The sequence below is a fragment of the Papio anubis genome, chromosome 7 (genome assembly GCF_008728515.1).
Source record: "Papio anubis isolate 15944 chromosome 7, Panubis1.0, whole genome shotgun sequence".
Taxonomy (NCBI): Eukaryota; Metazoa; Chordata; class Mammalia; order Primates; family Cercopithecidae; genus Papio; species Papio anubis.
The window spans coordinates 2,951,422-2,970,075 of NC_044982.1; the positions used below are offsets into that span (position 1 = coordinate 2,951,422).

At 51.5% G+C, this 18,654-nt stretch overlaps 2 protein-coding genes and 1 non-coding gene across 7 annotated transcripts in view; 1 reads left to right on the forward strand and 2 right to left on the reverse strand.

Moving 5' to 3' along the window:
• Positions 1–3,931, reverse strand: part of LOC101023761 (cytochrome c oxidase assembly factor 8) — a 31,143-nt gene extending 27,212 nt beyond the window's left edge. For both annotated transcript variants that reach the window (XR_001905139.2, XM_009212313.3), the window contains exon 1: positions 3,772–3,931. Coding sequence is in view for 1 of the 2 variants with exons in the window: in XM_009212313.3 (XP_009210577.2) it covers positions 3,772–3,894 (123 nt within the window). In the remaining variant the exon portion in view is untranslated. The remainder of the gene's footprint in view (positions 1–3,771) is intronic.
• BAG5 (BAG cochaperone 5) lies at positions 3,871–18,071 on the forward strand. 4 transcript variants are annotated; one of them, XM_031667779.1, is made up of 2 exons: positions 3,871–4,281; positions 17,027–18,071. In XM_031667779.1, the coding sequence occupies exons 1-2, from the start codon at positions 3,893–3,895 to the stop codon at positions 17,064–17,066; spliced, it is 429 nt and encodes a 142-aa protein (XP_031523639.1). In that variant the 5' UTR covers positions 3,871–3,892; the 3' UTR covers positions 17,067–18,071. The 4 variants fall into 4 exon arrangements, with proteins under 4 accessions (XP_031523639.1, XP_003902366.1, XP_003902367.1 ...); XM_003902317.3 differs by lacking the exon at positions 17,027–18,071 and adding an exon at positions 5,708–10,348 and having other exon boundaries at positions 4,070–4,281; XM_003902318.3 differs by lacking the exons at positions 3,871–4,281; positions 17,027–18,071 and adding exons at positions 4,441–4,801; positions 5,708–10,348.
• LOC116276059 lies at positions 15,796–15,855 on the reverse strand. The gene has a single exon (XR_004185506.1). It is a non-coding gene; the product is annotated as a U7 small nuclear RNA (small nuclear RNA).
• Positions 18,072–18,654: the final 583 nt, after the last annotated feature.

Genomic DNA, 18,654 nt, shown 5'->3' on the forward strand with positions numbered 1-18,654 from the left:
TGTGCAGGAAATACGAACCACCCTGAGACAAATGTTTCCATTAGTGTTTCAAGCACCATAACACAGGACATGGTTTTCAAAAATACATAAGAGACTTTATCAGATGTCTTGCTTAAATCAATATGCAATGGATCACTCTTTTTTTTTTTTTTCTTTTTGAGAAGGAGTCTTGGTCCATCGCCCAGGCTAGAGTGCAATGGCGCAATCTCAGCTCACTGCAACCTCTGCCTCCTGTGTTCAAGCATTTCTCCTGCCTCAGCCTCCCAAGTAGCTGGGATTACAGGTACCGCCATCATGCCCGGCTAATTTTTGTATTTTTGTAGAGACAGGATTTCACCATGTTGGCCAGGCTGGTCTTGAACTCCTGACCTCAGGTGATCTGCCTGCCTCAGCCTCCCAAAGTGCTGGCAAGGTGTGAGCCACGATGCCTGGCCGGATCACTCTTATTTACCAGTTTAGTAACTCTAACCAAAAAGAAGATGGGGTTAAAATGACCTGTTCTTATGAAAACTCTGGTTCAAATGACTTGTAGGTTCTACCAGTCACAGAAAAATTCAAACCTTAGTAAACAATCCACAGAAACAGAAAAAGAAGGTATACCCTACAGCTCATTTTTGAAGCTAAAAGTGACTTTGGGCCAGGCAGAGTGGCTCATACCTGTAATCCCAGCACTTTGGGAGGCTGAGATGAGCAGATCACCTGAGGTCAGGAGTTCAAGACCAGCCTGGCCAACATGATGAAACTCTGTCTCTACAAAAAATATAAAAATTAGCCGGGCATGGTGGTAGGCATGTGTAATCTCAGCTACTCGGGAGGCTGAGGCAGAACTGCTTGGACCTGGGAGGTGAAGGTTGCAGTGAGCTGAGATCACGCCACTGCACTCCAGCCTGGGTGACAGAGTGAGACTTTGTCTCAAAAAACAAAACAAAACAAAATCTGGATGTGGTCAAAGTTCTAGAATATAGCTGTCAATTTACAAGAAAGAGGTCAGAGAAACATGCTAAATTACACCATGGAGCCACAATCAGCAAAATCCAGACTGTAGGAAGTTTTAAAGGACATGTGATCCCCTCTCCAAATAAATTGCTTTAAAAAAAAAAAAAAAAAAAAGGTGAGGAGGTGCTACTTGGGAGGCTGAGGCAGGAGAATAGCTTGAACCCAGGAGGTGGAGGTTGCAGTGAGCTGAGATCGCGCCACTGCATTCCAGCCTGGGTGACAGAGTGAGACTCCACCTCAAAAAAAAAAAAAAAAAAGGTGGAGAGGTGATGGAGGCAGAACCTATGGATTAAAAAAGAACTAAAAGGGAGTATGTCTGAACCAATTCTGGTTTGGGAACTTCCAGATTAAAGAAAAAAAAGAACTAAAAGAGTCAGACTAATTCTTATGTGCAAACAAGTTTAGGAACCAGTGATGCAAACTACATAGGTAAGACATAAGCAGGCATGAAGTGGCTAGGGAACAGAATTTAAAAGTCTAATTTTTTTTTCTTTACCAAAAGCAGTTATATTTCTGAAAAGCTGAGTTTTAAAGATGGATTTGGAAGGAAGAATGGTGCCTGACTCTTACGTTCTATAATGTTTTTCAATTAAAAGCTGGTGCTGGCTGGGCACGGTGGCTCACACTTGTAATCTCAGCACTTTGGGAGGCCGCGGCGGGTGGATCACCTGAAGTCAGGAGTTCGAGACCAGCCTGGCCAACATAGTGAAACCCCATCTCTACTAAAAAAAGAAAAAAGAAATTAACCAGGCGTGGCAGCATGCGCCTGTGATCCCAGCTACTCGGGAGGCTGCGGCAGGAGAACTGCTTGAACCCAGTAGGTGAAGGTTGCAGTGAGCCGAGACTGTGCCATTGCACTCCTGTCTGGGCAACAGAGCAAAAACTCCATCTCGAAAAAAGAAAAAACAAAGAAGGCAGAGAGGTCTCTCAGCTTGAGAACAGACCCATGGTAAGACTTATTTTACTTTAACAAGAAGTCTAAGGCTGAGAATGGTGGCTCACACTTGTAATCCTAGCACTTTGGGAGGCCCAGGCAGGCGGATCACTTGAGGTCAGGAGTTCGAAACCAGCCTGGCCAACAGGTAAAACTCTCTCTCTACTAAAAACACACAAAAAAATTAGCCGGGCATGGCGGTGGGCGCCTGTAATCCCAGCTACTCGGAAGGTTGAGGCACGAGAATCCTTTGAGCCCAGGAGGCAGAGGTTGCAGTGAGCTGAGATCACGCCACTGTACTCCCACCTGGGCAACAGGGGGAGACTCCGCCTCCAAAAAAAAAAAAAAAAGAAGAAGTCTATATGAGAATGGAGAAATCCTTATTTGGGTGCTGTTGTTTCTTTCCAGCACAAGTTCACAAAATAAGCTAGGGAAAATCCTCCCCCTGGGAAATGTCTGGGTTGATTTCCAGTTGGCTCTCTTAGAGCATTTTTAGACACCTGCTGTATCTCTCTGCCCAAAGACGGAGATGCTGGGTGGGTTTCTATGTTCTAGGAATAGAAGGCAAAGGCTTGGCCACTGTAACACAGAACTGAGTCAGCCACTTGGGTGTCTGGTTGACAAGTTGCCCTGGTAACTTCTTGTTTAAATTGCAAACTAAACAGATCTTCAAAGCTACAATTATAAAAGTGTGCTAACAGCCACGGCCCTACAGAAATGAAAATGTACAAGCAAGTACATTTGCAATTTTTAATTAGCTTTTTTTTTTTTTTTTTTTTTTTTTTTTTTTTTTTGAGATGAAGTCTCCCTCTGTCGCCAGGCTGGAGTGCAGTGGTGCGATCTCCACTCACTGCAACCTCCGCCTCCCGGGTTCAAGCGATTTTCCTGCCTCATCCTCCCGAGTAGCTAGCTGGGTCTATAGAGGCGCGCGCCACTACGCCCAGCTAATTTCTGTATTTTTAGCAGAGACGGGGTTTCACCATGTTGGGCAGGATGGTCTCACCTCTTGATTTCGTGATCTGCTCGCCTCGGCCTCCCAAAGTTCTAGGATTACAAGTGTGAGCCAGGGAGCCCGAACAATTTTTAATTAGCTCTTTTTTACACTTCTTTAATTATTGTTTAAACCAAGTTTTCCAGCCTCCTTCATTAGCCTGTTTGGTATTTGTATGCTTTGCTTGAATATTTTATCTCCAGCCCATTCCACACCGTTAGCCAACATTTTCATCTGACAGATGGAATCAAGGCCTAGGCCTCCCTTAAACAAAACATCCCTCCCAAAAGTATGACTTACAAAAATTGCTTGCCACTCTTTCTTGCTACAGACATTCTTTGCGGATCTTTGGCCAGTAACATGCATATACCCACACATAGTTTGCAAATAACAACAACTAATGAACGTGAAGTGCTACAAAAGTACGATGATAAAGTGTTCACCGCTTGAATAAAAGCTCTAATAATTTTAACAAAGCCAAAACACATACACACACACACACAAAAAAAAACCACGAAAAAAAATACACGCTAAGCCAAAAGCTCTTTAAATATAAAAAATAATCATTCTCGGGAACAAATAAGGTAGCTACAAACTTGCCAGGTGACTCTTATGCTTAAAAGTTCTGGCTGTCAACAGTCTCTGGCGTGGCGGCGGCACCCTCAGTCCCATCCGACCGAGAGCGCTGACGCGGAAGCCTTGGGGCTGCGGGACTGTTCGGGATAGGACGCGAGCGCACCTGCAGAAAGGCCTGAGGCGGCTGTGCATGGCAGGCAGCTGCCCCGAGGCCCCGGTTTGTCTTTCCTTCCGGTCACCCCTCCCGACCCAATATCCCCAGGCGCTTGCTTACGCCGCTCGGCGCCGTATCCCTGCGCTCGGCGCCGCGCTCCGGAGCGAGTTGACAGCCGCGGCAGAAGAAGGAGCGGCTGAGAGCGCGGAGAAGACTCTTCTTCCCCGCCCGCAAGGCCACCATGGCCCCACGCCCCCTGGCTCCCGCGGCGAACGGCAGCATTGCGACGGCGCGAGAGGCCGCTTTACGGCAGGGTCGCGAAGCCCGAGGGAGGGCGGCGGTGCGGCCGACCGTGCGCTTTCCCCGCGGTACGACGGGCTACGGGAGCAGCGGGCGGCGCGGGCTGACCCGGGCGGCCGCTCCTTGGTCGCTGTCACTCCAGGTTGCCTTGCTGCGCCGCTGGCGGTGGGCTTGGCGCTGTCGGCGGCTAGGCGCGGACGCCGGAGGAGGTGTCCCCGGGTTTAGGGGTGTTCGGCCAGGGGCGTGGGCTGGCTGGCCCGGGCGACGGCCGGAGCTGCGGAAGTCGTGGAAGCGTCGGCGACGCATCGCGCGATGGCGCGGGCGGGACAGGTGAGCAAAGCGCGGCGTGTGGCCTTTTCCCTCCGTCGGGGGGACGAGTGGGGCCCCTCTTCCGCGCGGGGCTCCCCGCTGGACCACCTCTCCGCCAGCGCCCACCCCAGCGCGGCCTGTCGGCACAGGCCGAGCAGAGTTGGTCCCCGTCCCTGGCTCGGACGCTGTCCAGGGGTGGTCGGGCCTGGTCTCTGGTGTCTCCGGCGGGGCCTTGGCTCCCCTCCTTCCCCGGCTTCCCCCGGCCGGGCCGAGGGCCCCTCGCGCGCCCATTGTGAGGTCAGGGCCTGCGGGCGCGCCCTGGCACCTAGGCCGAGACGCCCGGAGCGGCTGCTGCAGCCAGTAGCGGCCCCTTCACCGCCGGCCCCTTCACCGGCTGCCCCGCTCAGACCTAGTCGGGAGGGGCGCGAGGGATGCAGCTGGGGGCCCAGCTCCGGTGCCGCACCCCGTAAAGGGCTGATCTTCCACCTCGCCACCTCAGCCACGGGACGCCAAGATCGCAGCCAGCTCAGACCTCTTCTGGGTAAAGAGCCAAGAGGGAAGGGCGAGGCGGGGAGGAAGGAACTCGGGCCGCCTGCCCTCCGTGGCCTCCAGAACATCCACAGGGGATGGATGATGCGTTTCCATTGGTTACCCACCTTGAGCGAGCCGTTTGATAGAAACCAAGAGCTTGAAACGTGCATTAGGCGATTGTGGACTCTCAGTGGGAGGCGAGTGAATGAATTATTCAGTTACCACATTTTCGCAGGTTGTAGTTTTTTGAGACAGTGGAGCATGTTGGGGGCTGAGGAGGTGCTGGGCCTCGAAAGCCCAAGGTGGTGCCCTTCAGCGCAATCCCCGTCGCTCTTTACCTGTGGGGTTTTTATCTCTTCAGGGAGACATCTGGGAGGGAAGATGTGTGAGGAGCTAAAAGGGTGGGGAGGGGAAGTGCACAAAGGGATGGAGAGAAACGAAGAAGCGGGAACTTGGGGATATCTGAGAGCCACTGGTTTTTGTTCTACTGGTTCAGTTTATTTTGCTTAGAGTTTCTGGAAACTAGGCATAGCTGTGTGGCGGGGCGGGGTACTGTTAGTGTTCGGAAGGTTACAAGAGCTACTGTTTCACCTTGCATAAAGGTGCCCTGCCGGTTCCAAATAGTTTGTGCGGCGTACGGTGACTCACACCTTAATCCCAGCACTTTGAGAGGCGGGGGCGGGCGGATCGTCTGAGACTAGCCTGGGCAATATAGTGAGACTTGTCTCTACTAAAAATAGTAACATTAGCTGGTCGTGGTGGTGTACGCCTGTAGTCCCAGCTACTGGGGAGGCTGAGGTGGGATGACTGCTCGAAAGTATGCCTTTTTAAAATGAGAATTTTAGAATGACTTAGTATACCATTAGTGTTCTGCAGAAGCCTTGTGCTGTAATAAGTTATTCTTGTCATCTTTTAGTGCTTGTGAAACTGAACACAACAAAAGTATGGATATGGGAAACCAACATCCTTCTATTAGTAGGCTTCAGGAAATCCAAAAGGAAGTAAAAAGTGTAGAACAGCAAGTTGTCGGCTTCAGTGGTCTGTCAGATGACAAGAATTACAAGAAACTGGAGAGGATTCTAACAAAACAACTTTTTGAAATAGACTCTGTAGATACTGAAGGAAAAGGAGATATTCAGCAAGCTAGGAAGAGGGCAGCACAGGAGACAGAACGTCTTCTCAAAGAGTTGGAGCAGAATGCAAACCACCCACACCGGATTGAAATACAGAACATTTTTGAGGAAGCCCAGTCCCTCGTTAGAGAGAAAATTGTGCCATTTTATAATGGAGGCAACTGCGTAACTGACGAGTTTGAAGAAGGCATCCAGGATATCATTCTGAGGCTGACACATGTTAAAACTGGAGGAAAAATCTCCTTGCGGAAAGCAAGGTATCACACTTTAACCAAAATCTGTGCGGTGCAAGAGATTATCGAAGACTGCATGAAAAAGCAGCCTTCCCTGCCGCTTTCCGAGGATGCACATCCTTCCGTGGCCAAAATCAACTTTGTGATGTGTGAGGTGAACAAGGCCCGAGGGGTCCTGATTGCACTTCTGATGGGCGTGAACAACAGTGAGACCTGCAGGCACTTATCCTGTGTGCTCTCAGGGCTGATCGCTGACCTAGATGCTCTAGATGTGTGCGGCCGGACAGAAATCAGAAATTATCGGAGGGAGGTAGTAGAAGATATCAACAAATTATTGAAGTATCTGGATTTGGAAGAGGAAGCAGACACGACTAAAGCATTTGACCTGAGACAGAATCATTCCATTTTAAAAATAGAAAAGGTCCTCACGAGAATGAGAGAAATAAAAAATGAACTTCTCCAAGCACAAAACCCTCCTGAATTGTACCTGAGCTCCAAAACAGAATTGCAGGGTTTAATTGGACAGTTGGATGAGGTAAGTCTTGAAAAAAACCCCTGCATCCGGGAAGCCAGGAGAAGAGCAGTGATCGAGGTGCAAACTCTGATCACGTATATTGACTTGAAGGAGGCCCTTGAGAAAAGAAAGCTGTTTGCTTGTGAGGAGCACCCATCCCATAAAGCCGTGTGGGACGTCCTTGGAAACTTGTCCGAGATCCAGGGAGAAGTTCTTTCATTTGATGGAAATCGAACCGATAAGAACTACATCCGGCTGGAAGAGCTGCTCACCAAGCAGCTGCTAGCCCTGGATGCTGTTGATCCGCAGGGAGAAGAGAAGTGTAAGGCTGCCAGGAAACAGGCTGTGAAGCTTGCCCAGAATATTCTCAGCTATCTCGACCTGAAATCCGATGAATGGGAGTACTAAAATACCAGAGATCTCACTTTTGATATTGTTTTGCACTTCATACGTGCTTCTATGTATGGAGAGCTTTCAGTTCATTGATTTATACGTGCATATTTCAGTCTCAGTATTTATGATTGAAGCAAATTCTATTCAGTATCTGCTGCTTGTGATGTTGCAAGACAAATATCATTACAGCACATTAACTTTTCCATTCGGATCATTATCTCTATGATGTGGTGTGGTTTGTTTGGTTTGTCCTTTTTTTGTGTGTTTTCAATCAGAAAATGAAACAGAGGCAGCTTTTGTAAATTTAAAATGGGTTGTGCAAGCATTAAAATGCAGGTATTTCAGAATCTAGAACTAGGCATAACCTTACATAATACTAGGAAAATTATGAGAAAGGGGAAATTTTTGGTTAAATAGGAGTAAGGTTCAAACACAAGAAGTACATGTTCTGTTTTATTATGCTCGATAGAAGACCTTTTTTTTCACTTATTGGTCCTACCCAGCTTAATGGGATGGGGTTTTTTTGTTTGTTGAGACAATCTGTTCTTTGTAAACATTTTTAGTTGGAAAAACAGCATCTGTGTTTTCCCCATACTCTACATTTTAGAGAGAGGAATCTTGTTTTTGTGTGCAACATAAGAAAATTGTGAAAACTAATAGCCAAAAAACCTTTGAGATTGCATTAAAGAGAAGGGATAAAGGACCAGCAATAATATCTTGTAAATTGCTTTTTCTAAAATCTGAGCTGATAGTTTTCCTTAGTGAGTAATTCATAAGGATGGGAACCTTTAAATGAAGTTAATGGGCCTTTAAAAAACAGAAAAGGAAACACCCATACCTGTAGTTGGAGGATGAAGACCGGAGATGGGTTTCCAGTGTCAGGTTATACTGAAACTAAGCCAAAAAGTCTGAATGTAGCATGTAATGGTTCTCTTCTGTGGTCCAAGGCTGTAAAATGGACAACCTTGTCACACCTCCCCAGTGCTGTGTTACAACGTGAGGGTGGATGCTGTCAGTAACCCAGAGGGACCAGGCCTTCCTAGGTTTTCCTAGGCAGTCAGCTGTTAACCACTCACATGGTAAATATCAAAACCACACCTGCTCCAGGACTAATTAGTGAAACCTGCTCGGAATTAAAGGCTTCCTCTGGGTGCCTGCTGAACAACTGAGCTCATGTTATGAGCATGTGGTGGTTTCTCTGTTGCCTGAAAGAGCCATTAAAGTCAATCCTGCATGAAGCGTCTTTCTTCTGCTAAAGGATGTGTATTTCCGTCAGTACGTTCTGAGGATCCAGTATGAAGTAATTCCCCGAAGTTCTGAAGTGCCTTGAGAACACGTTGATCCGGGTGTTATAACAGACTCCTCCCCCGGGTCACTTTTTGCCTGGTCATCTTATTAGAGTGCATCTTTGGAAATCCAGGGTAATATGATTCTCTTCCAGAGATGCTAATTTGGTAACTTTGTGTAGGGAAATTGTCACTCTAAACAGCTGAAAGTATGCTGGCTAAAGAAGTAGCCTTAAATACCTAAACGATGACAAAAGCATAGCCCTTAACAGATCTTCAGTTTGTCTCTCAGTATTTCCCGATCATGAAAATCCCTTGCTGTGTCTTTCCTACTAGAAATGTTCTAGAATCACTGGATGGTGGGGTCAGAGGGCAGTCGCTATTGAGGCTGTGAGCTCCCACACTACTGCAGGTCCAGCTCCTGGCAACTGCGGACTCAAGGCAGGTCATTCGAATCCACATTTTGGCCAGAGTAATTTTAGGATTGCTTTTCTGTATCATAATTTTAGAATGCTCTGAAAACCTTGCGGAAGAGTTTTTATTTTTTATTTATTTATTTTTGAGATGGAGTCTCACTCTGTTGCCCAGGCTGAAGTGCAGTGCTGCCATCTCAGCTCACTACACTACAAGCTCCACCTCCCGGGTTCAGGTGATTCTCCTGCCTCAGCCTCCTGAGCAGCTGGGATTACAGGCGTGTGCCACCACACTTGGCTAATTTTTGTATTTTTAGTAGAGACGGGGTTTCACCATGTTGGTCAGGCTGGTCTCGAACTCCTAACCTCGTGATCCGCCTGCCTCGGCCTCCCAAAGTGCTGGGATTATAGGTCTGAGCCACGGCGCCCAGCCCAGGAAGATTTTTTAAATTAGAGCTCTGTTTAATTATACTGCCGGGAAATCTTGATTACATTTCAGGCACATTCTTCATCAGAGTACTACTGACATTTTTAATTTCATTTTGTAAAGTTAAACGTCAGCATTCCCTTTAAAAGTATCCATTGTTCTTTGAAAGTAGATGTCTCTGTTATTCTTTTCAAACAAAAGTGTTTGTGTACCTTTTGCCAAGCTGTGGGCATCGTGTGTGAGTACAGGGTGCTCAGCTCTTCCACGGTCATTTTGAATTGTTCACATGGGTTATTTTGGTCATGAAAATGATCAGACTGACCTTGAGTGACCATCAGGCATGGCTTTGTTTCTGGTTTCAATCTGTTCTAGATCCTTGTACCGGATTATTCTACTCCTGCAGTGAACCCTAGTGACACCGGATTTAGCTCTTCTCGGCCCTCATGGGGAGCTGTTTGTGTTAATATGAGCTACTGCATGTAATTCTTCAACGGGGCTTGTCACATTGTGTTGTATTTTTGTGATCTTACATGAAAGGAATCTGTACTGCAAGTAAAACCTACTCCCCAAAAATGTGTGGCCTTGGGTCTGCATTAAACACTATAATCCATATTCATGCCAAAAATGACTGGGAACATTTGCTTGATTTACATTCAGTCAGCGCTGCTTTCAGATCACACTTTATCCAAACAGGAAAGCCAGTCAGCCTGTAATGAAGTAGTTATTAAAATAAATGTAATGAATATGTCTACGAAGTATAGTTTAGTGGTTTACTTTGCTAAAATGTACATATATTTGATATGATTTAGTTTGAGAAGCTCAACCAGTTTTTCTCATTTGTTTGGCTTTGTCCATTTCTATCTGGTTTCTAAGGGTCTGAGCTTAGCTTGTACATGCAAGGTTTTGGGTTTCTTTTTTTTTTTTTTTAGCACAGCTTTCCAGCTTTTAATTTGTTGGGTATTTTAATACCTAGGGAGATATTGGCCATCAATTTTGACGTATAATGCAAGTGTGTTTTTCCAGTACATCGGTTCCTGTCCCCTGTCAACTCTGTGACTATTGGAATAGTGTGTCTTCAATAATTCAATGTTATTTTGAGATACATGTATTAGTATACCCTTAGTTATTCCTGAAATAAAACCAGTCTCTTAGCTTATGCTTGCAGTGGTGAAAGGCTGTGAGTCTGAGGTGTGTGTTCTTTATATAGTTATATATTATCACCTTCATGGACTGTCTGACTTGGGTAAGGAGTCCTTTTTTTTTTTTTTTTGAAACGGAGTCTTGCTCTGTCGACCAGGCTGGAGTGCAGTGGCGCAATCTCGGCTCACTGCAAGCTCCACCTCCCAGGTTCATGCCATTCTCCTGCCTCAGCCTCTCGAGTAGCTGGGACTACAGGTGCCCGCCACCATGCCTGGCTAATTTTTTGTATTTTTAGTAGAGATGGGGTTTCACCGTGGTCTCGATATCCTGACCTCGTGATCCACCTGCCTCAGCCTCCCAAAGTGCTGGGATTACAGGCGTGAGCCACCGCGCCCGGCCTTCTATTGTATTTTTGTTGTCTTCTCTGCCTGCTTTTATCTTTCAGGTGATCCAAACAGAGGCAGCCTTTGCAAGCCTTGCAAACACATGATAGGCCCAGAGCCAAGAGAAATGATGTGTACAGTTAAAGAGAAACACTCTGGGGGAAATGTGAGCTTTTGAATAAATCCTCTACCACACGTGAGGATTCTTATCAGTTACACTGGAAGCAGCATTAACCAGGCTCCTAGCGTATCCTCGTGTTGCGCTGAGGATTGAAGAGTCCATTGTGCCACCAGTGGCCATGGAGAAATTCCAGTCTAGTCAGAGAAGGGACGAGGGGAGTCAGCCACTCCTGGTCTGTCTCGGGTGTGAATGTCTGGCGTCAGGGCAGGTGTCAAGCACAAGCCGGAGAAAGACCAGTGGCTTAGGAAGGGGTCTCACTGGGCTCTTCAAGGCTGGTTAGAAATAGGACAGGAGAGGGTGGGTGTGGTGGCTTACACCAGTAATCTTGGCACTTTGGGAGGCTAAGGTGGGAGGACTGCTTGAGCCTAGTAGTTCAAGACCAGCCTGGGCAACACAGACCCCATCTCTACAAAAAAATTAATATATATATATTTTTTTGAAAAGAAGAAACCCTGGAGTGGGCTGTGGGCTGAGCTGGAACGAGGTGGCAGGGGCTGAGGGGCCATGCCCTGGCAAGCTTGGCTCTTGATTGTGGGTACAAGCTGGGCCCTAATTGAGGGCCTCTTATATGCAGGTCTGGGGTCACCCCTGCTGGTCAGGACATGTCTGAGGGCATCTTACAAAATGTTTTGGGTTCTTTTGTTTTTTACTGAAACAGGGTCTTAATATGTTAAGGGTCTCGAACTCCTGGGCTCAAGTGATCCTCCTACCTCAACCTCCCAAAGTGCTGGGATGACAGACATGAGCTACCGCGCTTGGCCTTGCTTTTCCATTTTGTGTAGTTATCATTGCACAGATTTTGGGGTCGGGGGGGGTCACCAGGGAGCCTTAGGACTCTTTGTCCCTAGTTCTGGGTCTGCAGTTTGTGCCCTTTTTTATGCCAGTCACCAGCAGGCTATTTCAGGTCCTCGTTCACATATTTGCCCTCTTGGTCTTTCTAAAAGCACGGCTCTGATCACACGGCTTTTCTGAATGAAAACCTTGAGTGACCTCCACTATTTCACCTGGCCACATCCCTGTGAGGCCCTGAGCAATGTGGTCCAGAATGTCCCAGCAGCCCCAGCTCCACTGCCCGGCCATCTGTGCAAAATGTTCTATGCACGTTTTAAGCTCTCAGCACCCCTTGAGGCAGGTTTTTCATACTATCTGTTTCATAGATGATTCTGAGATTCAGGTGGTCCCTTGCCCAGGGAACTGCCCAGAGTCACCTGGCAAAGGAGGGAAGGACAATTTGGTTGCAGTTCAAGACTCAGCTGCCTGTTGGACTTACCTGGAGAGTTGAAGAAATGGCTGGTGCTTGGGGCCCACCCCAGGGATTCTAGCTTCATCAGGATGGCGTACAGTCTGGACATCAGGATTTCTCAAAGCTCCCACTTCAGGGAGTGCTGGCCAAGTAGCTAAAGCAGGCTGGGGCCCAGACTGCTAGGTTCACATCTCAGCTGTGCCATTTTCTCTTTCTCTCTCTCTTTTTTTTTTTTTTTTTCCTGTCGCCCAGGCTGGAGTGCAATGGCACAATCTTGGCTCACTGCAACCTCTGCCTCTTGGGTTCAAGTGATTCTCCTGCCTCAGCCTCCCAAGTAGCTGGGATTACAGCTGTGCACCACTACGTCCAGCTAATTTTTGTATTTTTGTTGTTGTTGTTGTTGAGATGGAGTCTCGCTCTGTCGCCCAGGCTGGAGTGTAGTGGCCGGATCTCAGCTCACTGCAAGCTCCACCTCGCGGGTTTACGCCATTCTCCTGCCTCAGCCTCCCAGATTTTTGTATTTTTAGTAGACACGAGGTTTCACCATGTTGGCCGGGATGGTCTCCATCTCTTGACCTCGTGATCTGCCTGCCTCAGCCTCCTAAAGTGCCGGGATTACAGACGTGAGCCACCGTGCCCGGCGAGCTGTGCCACTTTCAAAGCTGAGCCCCTGAGCTTCAGTTTCTTCTGAAAGGTGGACAGTACTTAGTGCTTAGGCTTGAAGGATTCAGCTGGTTAATGTGAAGCATTCAGCTCCAGCATTACGTCTCAAAGCCACTGTGTCAGTGAGCCGGCATCCCTCATCGTGGAAAGACTGTCTTAAACCAGTGCTTCCTTCTGTCCACACGTCTTCCACTGGTGAATTACAACTGCAAAAATGTATCTTTCTGCAGTAAGGTTGAAGTGAAGTGAAGCTGTTTCCCCCCTTAGGGTTCTCTGGTCTTTGCGGAGCTGCCAGGGGTCTGTGACCCCATTTGGTAAGGACTCGGGGCCGCATGCTGCCTCTCCATCTCTGGTCCCCGCTGCCGTCGCAGGTTTTCAGTGTGTGTTAGAACCCTTCCAGTTCTCGAACTGTTTCCCTTTGGCTGCGTTTTCAGATGAATGTTGCCAGTTCCCCACCTTCTGTCTCCGTCTCCCACTGGTGTCTGCCCCACCTCAGTCCTCTGTGGGTGTTGGGATATGGAGCTGGGTGGTTCTGAGTGCCGAGCGGAGCAAGGTCATCAGATGACTTTGCTGTTCATGGCCCTGGGTTCTGGTGCTCTCATCCGAAGCCCTCCCTGCCCATCCCTTGGGCCGTGGAGCGTATCTTCTGTTCCTGTACCCTATTAATAGCTCTTGAACACACTGGCTCACCTGTCTCTCCCACGCCAGGCCACAGTGCCTTTCAAGGCAAGATCTGTCTCTTCATCCATGCAGCCTCAGGTCCTGGCAGTAATGGGCACTCACATGCCTTTTGGGTGAGCTGTTCTTTGGAAATAGTGTCCTTAGCTCCTGGCATGTGATAGGCATTCAGTGAATACTTGCTGAATAAATGAGTGGAAAAATCTCAGATCTTCAGAGAGTTTCAAATCCTTCTGCTTGTCGGATCCAAAGGACCTTCCCTCTGCTGCACCTTCCACCAGGGCTCTGCAGTGGCCAGTCAGGATCTCTCACCTGAAGCCACCACATCCCCCTGAGAGCCCGGGGGGAATCAGAAGTGCCTCCCACTCTGTCCCCAGGGCAGGGGGGCCGGCAGGGCAGACTGGGTCACACCCTGCCTTGAAGCAGCAAGGCTGCTCCAATTCCAGAGGCCTTGGCTGACCACCGAGCCACGGGGGCCAGGCTGGCTGGAGCCTCTAAAGATCAGGGGTGGCGATGTTGGCTTCTGTCTCTGAAATTCGTCTGCTCGTGCTTGTGACGCTGAAATGAGCAGTTAGCTCTGTGATTCCTGAGCCTGGGCCGACCGCCATGTCTTCGGTGCTATTGGAGAGGACCAGGGAGGGGCAGTGTCGGGGCCAGCGCGTGCCTAGTGCGCCTTTCAGACCGATTTGAGATGACGAGGAATATTCCTGGTTGCTGGGTGAAGTACTTGAAGGAAACCTACTAACCTGTGGGGGTGAGGAGGACTGAGGGAGCGTCGCTGAGCCTTGGGGTGGACTCTCCATTTAACCAGCATCTGCCGAGTGCCTGTGAGGTGCTGGGGGCAAAGGCATGGAACTGGGGCAAGGGCCCCTGTAGAGGCCACGTGGCTTTCTGAGGGATCCATCGCAAGGAGCTTTGGCCGGATGTGATGGGGTGGTTGAGAAGCCCAGGGAGGCTTCCTGGCAGAGGTGGAGAGGTTAGTTGGTCACAGACAAGCAGTGGAACGTGATGGGAAGTGCAGGAGCTCGTCTTCTTCCCAGGCACAACCGTAGTCATGAACACTGTTCCAGTCGGTAAGCTGAGCGCTTCATCAGAGTGAGAGTGCCACCTGCCTGGGAGGTGGTAGTGCTGGCAGCTTGGCTGTGCTGACAGCTGCCACTGCTGCTGGAGCCTGGAGAGCCTGGCAGGGCCAGCCAAGCTGGACCACAAGCTGCTGGGACAGGGCTGGGGCCTGAGAGTCCTCCGAGGGACAGGAGGCAGCTCCACTCTCCACAGGGTGAGGGAGAGAAGGGGACCTGAGAGCGTTGGGTGGGGCCTAGGAGCTGCGCTTCAGCCATGAGGAGGGGCAGCCGTGGATGGTTTTTAGCCTGGGGAGTGACGGGCCATGCTTCTCTTTGGGATGGCCCCAGCAGGACAGCACTCCGCCAGTCCATGTGAGCCAGCGGCCGCTCTGCCATGCCTGCTCTTCCAGACCGCCTCCACCCACACAGCCGCGCCCCTGTCGTTCCGAGTGGACATCGGCCCTTCTGGTGGCTTGTGTGTGCCCTGTGGTGCCCCCCATCCCCACCTAGCACTGTTCCAGGTGGGCAGGCATCCACTCAGCCTCTCCCCGCTGCTCACCCAACTCCCTCCCAGACAGAAATGAGACCAGCAGAGACGCTCCCTGGGAGGCTGTCCATGAGCCTCAGAGCCCCAGGAGGGCCCTCCAGGCTGGTCCCGCCAGCCCAGGGTGCAGTACTGCCTGGGGTGAGGCTGGCAGTTCAGGTACTGGAGCTCCCAGTGGGAGGGACGGCTAGACACCCAGAACCTTCCCGGAATGGGGGAGGAGAGAGCCCACTTGTGGCAGCATCAACAGGACTTTGAGGACACAGTTCTGGAACTGAAGGCCTGCAGAGAGCCTGGTGCAGGATGAGATGTCACACCTGGGCCCCTCCCAGGCCCCTGGGCTCCAGTGCTCCCGCCAGGTCCCCTGTGCCCACCAAGCCTCACCTGGTCATAAGGGGCCCAGGGCAGGTTTTCTTTTCAGACTGAGAACTGGGCCTCTGGGCCTGGTGAGGGGCAGTGGCCCAGCGGTGGCCACCTCCCAAGGCTTCTCTGTGGGGTAGGACACCCCTGCCAGGAAGGGCCAGTGTCCCAGCCCAGCCCTGGGGTGGGGAGCAGAGCTGCTGTGGCCCTGAAGCTGGATCAGAGCCTTTCCCTAGGAGCCTGGGCTTCGGGCCCTCCCTCCCCACCCAGCCAGTCTGGTTGAGGAAGGAACCACCTCAGATTTGATTGAGGAAGACTTTTTTTTTGCTTTTTCTTTTCTTGTATTTATTTAAAGGGCTTTCCACTAAAGACCGGAAAACCTGCTAGTCAAATTCTAGAAGAGCAAACACTGGAAAAGACATTTTTGTAGCTAGTTCATAAACAAATTCACACGCGCCACACTGCCGCCTTCTCAGCCTCCCTTTCCCCAGCCCACTTCCATCACCTGCCCCTGCCCTCAAAGCACCGAGTCCCCCAGGGCCTGTGCCTCAGGGCAGCTGCCAGGACTGCCAGGCCCCACTGGGGACTGTCTCCCTCCCTTGGGGACATGCTCAGAGCTGCACTGGCTGGGGAGGCTCTGGGCGGAAGGGTGGAGAGACAAAGAGGTCTTTGTCTCCCTGTGGCTGGACGAGAGGACAGACAGGTCAGCCAAGGCTGTGTGACTGGGGAGGCCCACCTGAGGGCCCAGCCTCCTGCAGCCACCCACCTGGGGCCCTGACACGTGCAGGACATCTCTGTGTGCCTGTTTCCTGGCTGTGAGGTGGGGTCAGGCCACACACCATCCTGCCTCCCCGCCTGGCTTCCCGCCCAGCATCACCAGCCCTCACAGCTTCATGTTCCTGCTGTTTGCCACTTTGGTGTCTTTGCTGGCCCCTTCCCCACAGGCACAGGAACTCACCGCATCCCCAGTGCTTTCACAGGCTGGCGAGGGCTGGGAAGGGCAGACTGATAGAGGGCCGTAACTGTGCAGGGCGGGGGCACCCAGGACTGCTGCGTGGACCAAGAGGGAGGAAGGAGACAAGAAGCCATGTGCTGGCAGCTCGGAGGTCCTGTGCCTGCAGAGGCCGCTGCGGGGCAAGGGCCAGGATCTGGCTCTGGCCTAGGTTAGGGGCAGCCAGGTAAGAAGCAGAAGGAGCTCCCCAGGGCCGCCTCCGTCACCTCATCTTCCTGCCAGGCCTGGGGCAGGGAGGGTACCCAGCAAGCGTCTGCAGGCTGACAGAAGGGCATGGTGCCCTAGGCTCAGTGTGGCTGGGAGCCAGGATGGAGCCATCTGCCCACCCCGGGTCCCACGCCAGCCCTTCCTAGGTTGGGCAGGCTGGGCCTAGAGGGGCACCGGGGCCCTGCTCACACGGACAGAAATGGATGTGGAGGGCTGACTGGGTTCCTTGAGGTCCCTCTCCCCTCTGCTGTCTCTGGGTGTACCAGTCACCCAGAGAGGGTGAGAGTGGAACGGCTGCTGTCTGGTGCTGGGTCATAGGCAGAAACAGCCTCATGACCAGGCCACCTGATGGCCATTCCCACAGAAAGAACCGGCTTCTGTGCTGTGTCCCAGCTCTGGCATGACCAAGCCATCCTCTGACCACCAGCAGCCAAAGAGTCCAGTGGGCCACGTGGACCCCAGCGGGCAGCACGTGCCAGATGTCAGCTGCAGTCAGTCTCCAACCACAATGCCTGCGCTCTGCCCCTTCCTGCCCCATCGCCCTCAGAGGACCTAGCCCGATGCCAGGGGCCCCGCACCTGAGACCCTGAGGACATGAAATTTGTTCCGTTCCTGCTTGTATCCCCAGTACCTAGAGCAGCACCTGGCTCAACACGCTGACACCTGTGGGTGCCCTCTGCAGGTGGCATAGGCTCCAGGAGCGGCAGGAGCGGAGCTGAGGGGGCGGTTTTGCCTCCTGAGTCGGGGAACATGCTGCAAAGCTCCGTGGGCACCCGTCTCGTGGGGTACGGGGGGTCAGCAGGAACCGGTGCCCTCAGGTGTGGCTGAGGTACATGAGTCCTGTGCGTGTGCCACCAGGATCACCCATGATGGGGTAGTCTGGGCCCCACTAGGTGCACCCTTTACACAGAGCCTGGCACAGAGGCAGGGCCTTGCTGATGGCCAGAGATGAAAGACCCAGAAAGAGATCGGGAAACTGGGATGCTCAGATCCTCCTGGGGCTCCCCCAACTCTGCTCCTCCAGCGCAGCTGGCATTTCTCTGCACGTGGGAATGGAAAGGAAAATGATGACTTTTCAAAAGCAGAGCCCAGAGCCAGGGCTGGGCATACTGGAGGCCCTGGAAGAACTTCAGGCAGCGGGTAGGGGACAGTGCCAGGACTGCCAGGGCTTTCTGGGCCCCACGAGCCAAGGGAGATTTGGAGGCTTTGCTGAGTGCCCCTGGGGGCAGCAGTGGGGTGGGGTGAGGGGGTCAGGGAAAGGATTTGGGGACAGTGAGGACAGCACCAGGGGATGGGGGCGCCCAGGGTTCCAGCCTGGCTGGCAGGAGGAGGGGTCAGCCATGGGGCGGAGTTGTAGAGGCCTGGGCAGCAGAACCCACTGGGCCTCGCTGAGAGCAGAGGGCACTGCTTCTTTATTTATTTATTTTTTTTTTTTTTTTGAGACGGAGTCTCGCTCTGTAGCCCAGGCTGGAGTGCAGTGGCCGGATCTCAGCTCACTGCAAGCTCCGCCTCCCGGGTTCAAGCCATTCTCCGGCCTCAGCCTCCCGAGTAGCTGGGACTACAGGCGCCCGCCACCTCGCCCGGCTATTTTTTGTATTTCTTAGTAGAGACGGGGTTTCACCGTGTTAGCCAGGATGGTCTCGATCTCCTGACCTCGTGATCCGCCCATCTCGGCCTCCCAAAGTGCTGGGATTACAGGCTTGAGCCACCGAGGGCGCTGCTTCTTAAAGGTTCCGGGCGTGGTGGCGGGTGCCTGTGGCCCCAGCTACTCGGGAGGCTGAAGCATGAGAATTGCTTGAACTCAGAAGGCAGAGGTTGCAGTGAGCCGAGATCACGCCATTGTACTCCAGCCCGGGCGACAGAGCGAGACCATCACACACACACACAAATTTAAAAACGTACTGGGGATGTCAGGGTGCAGGTGTGGGGCAGCGAGGCACCCAGCTGCCTTCTTGGGCTGCGGTCTGGTCTGGGCACTGCCTGTAGATGGCC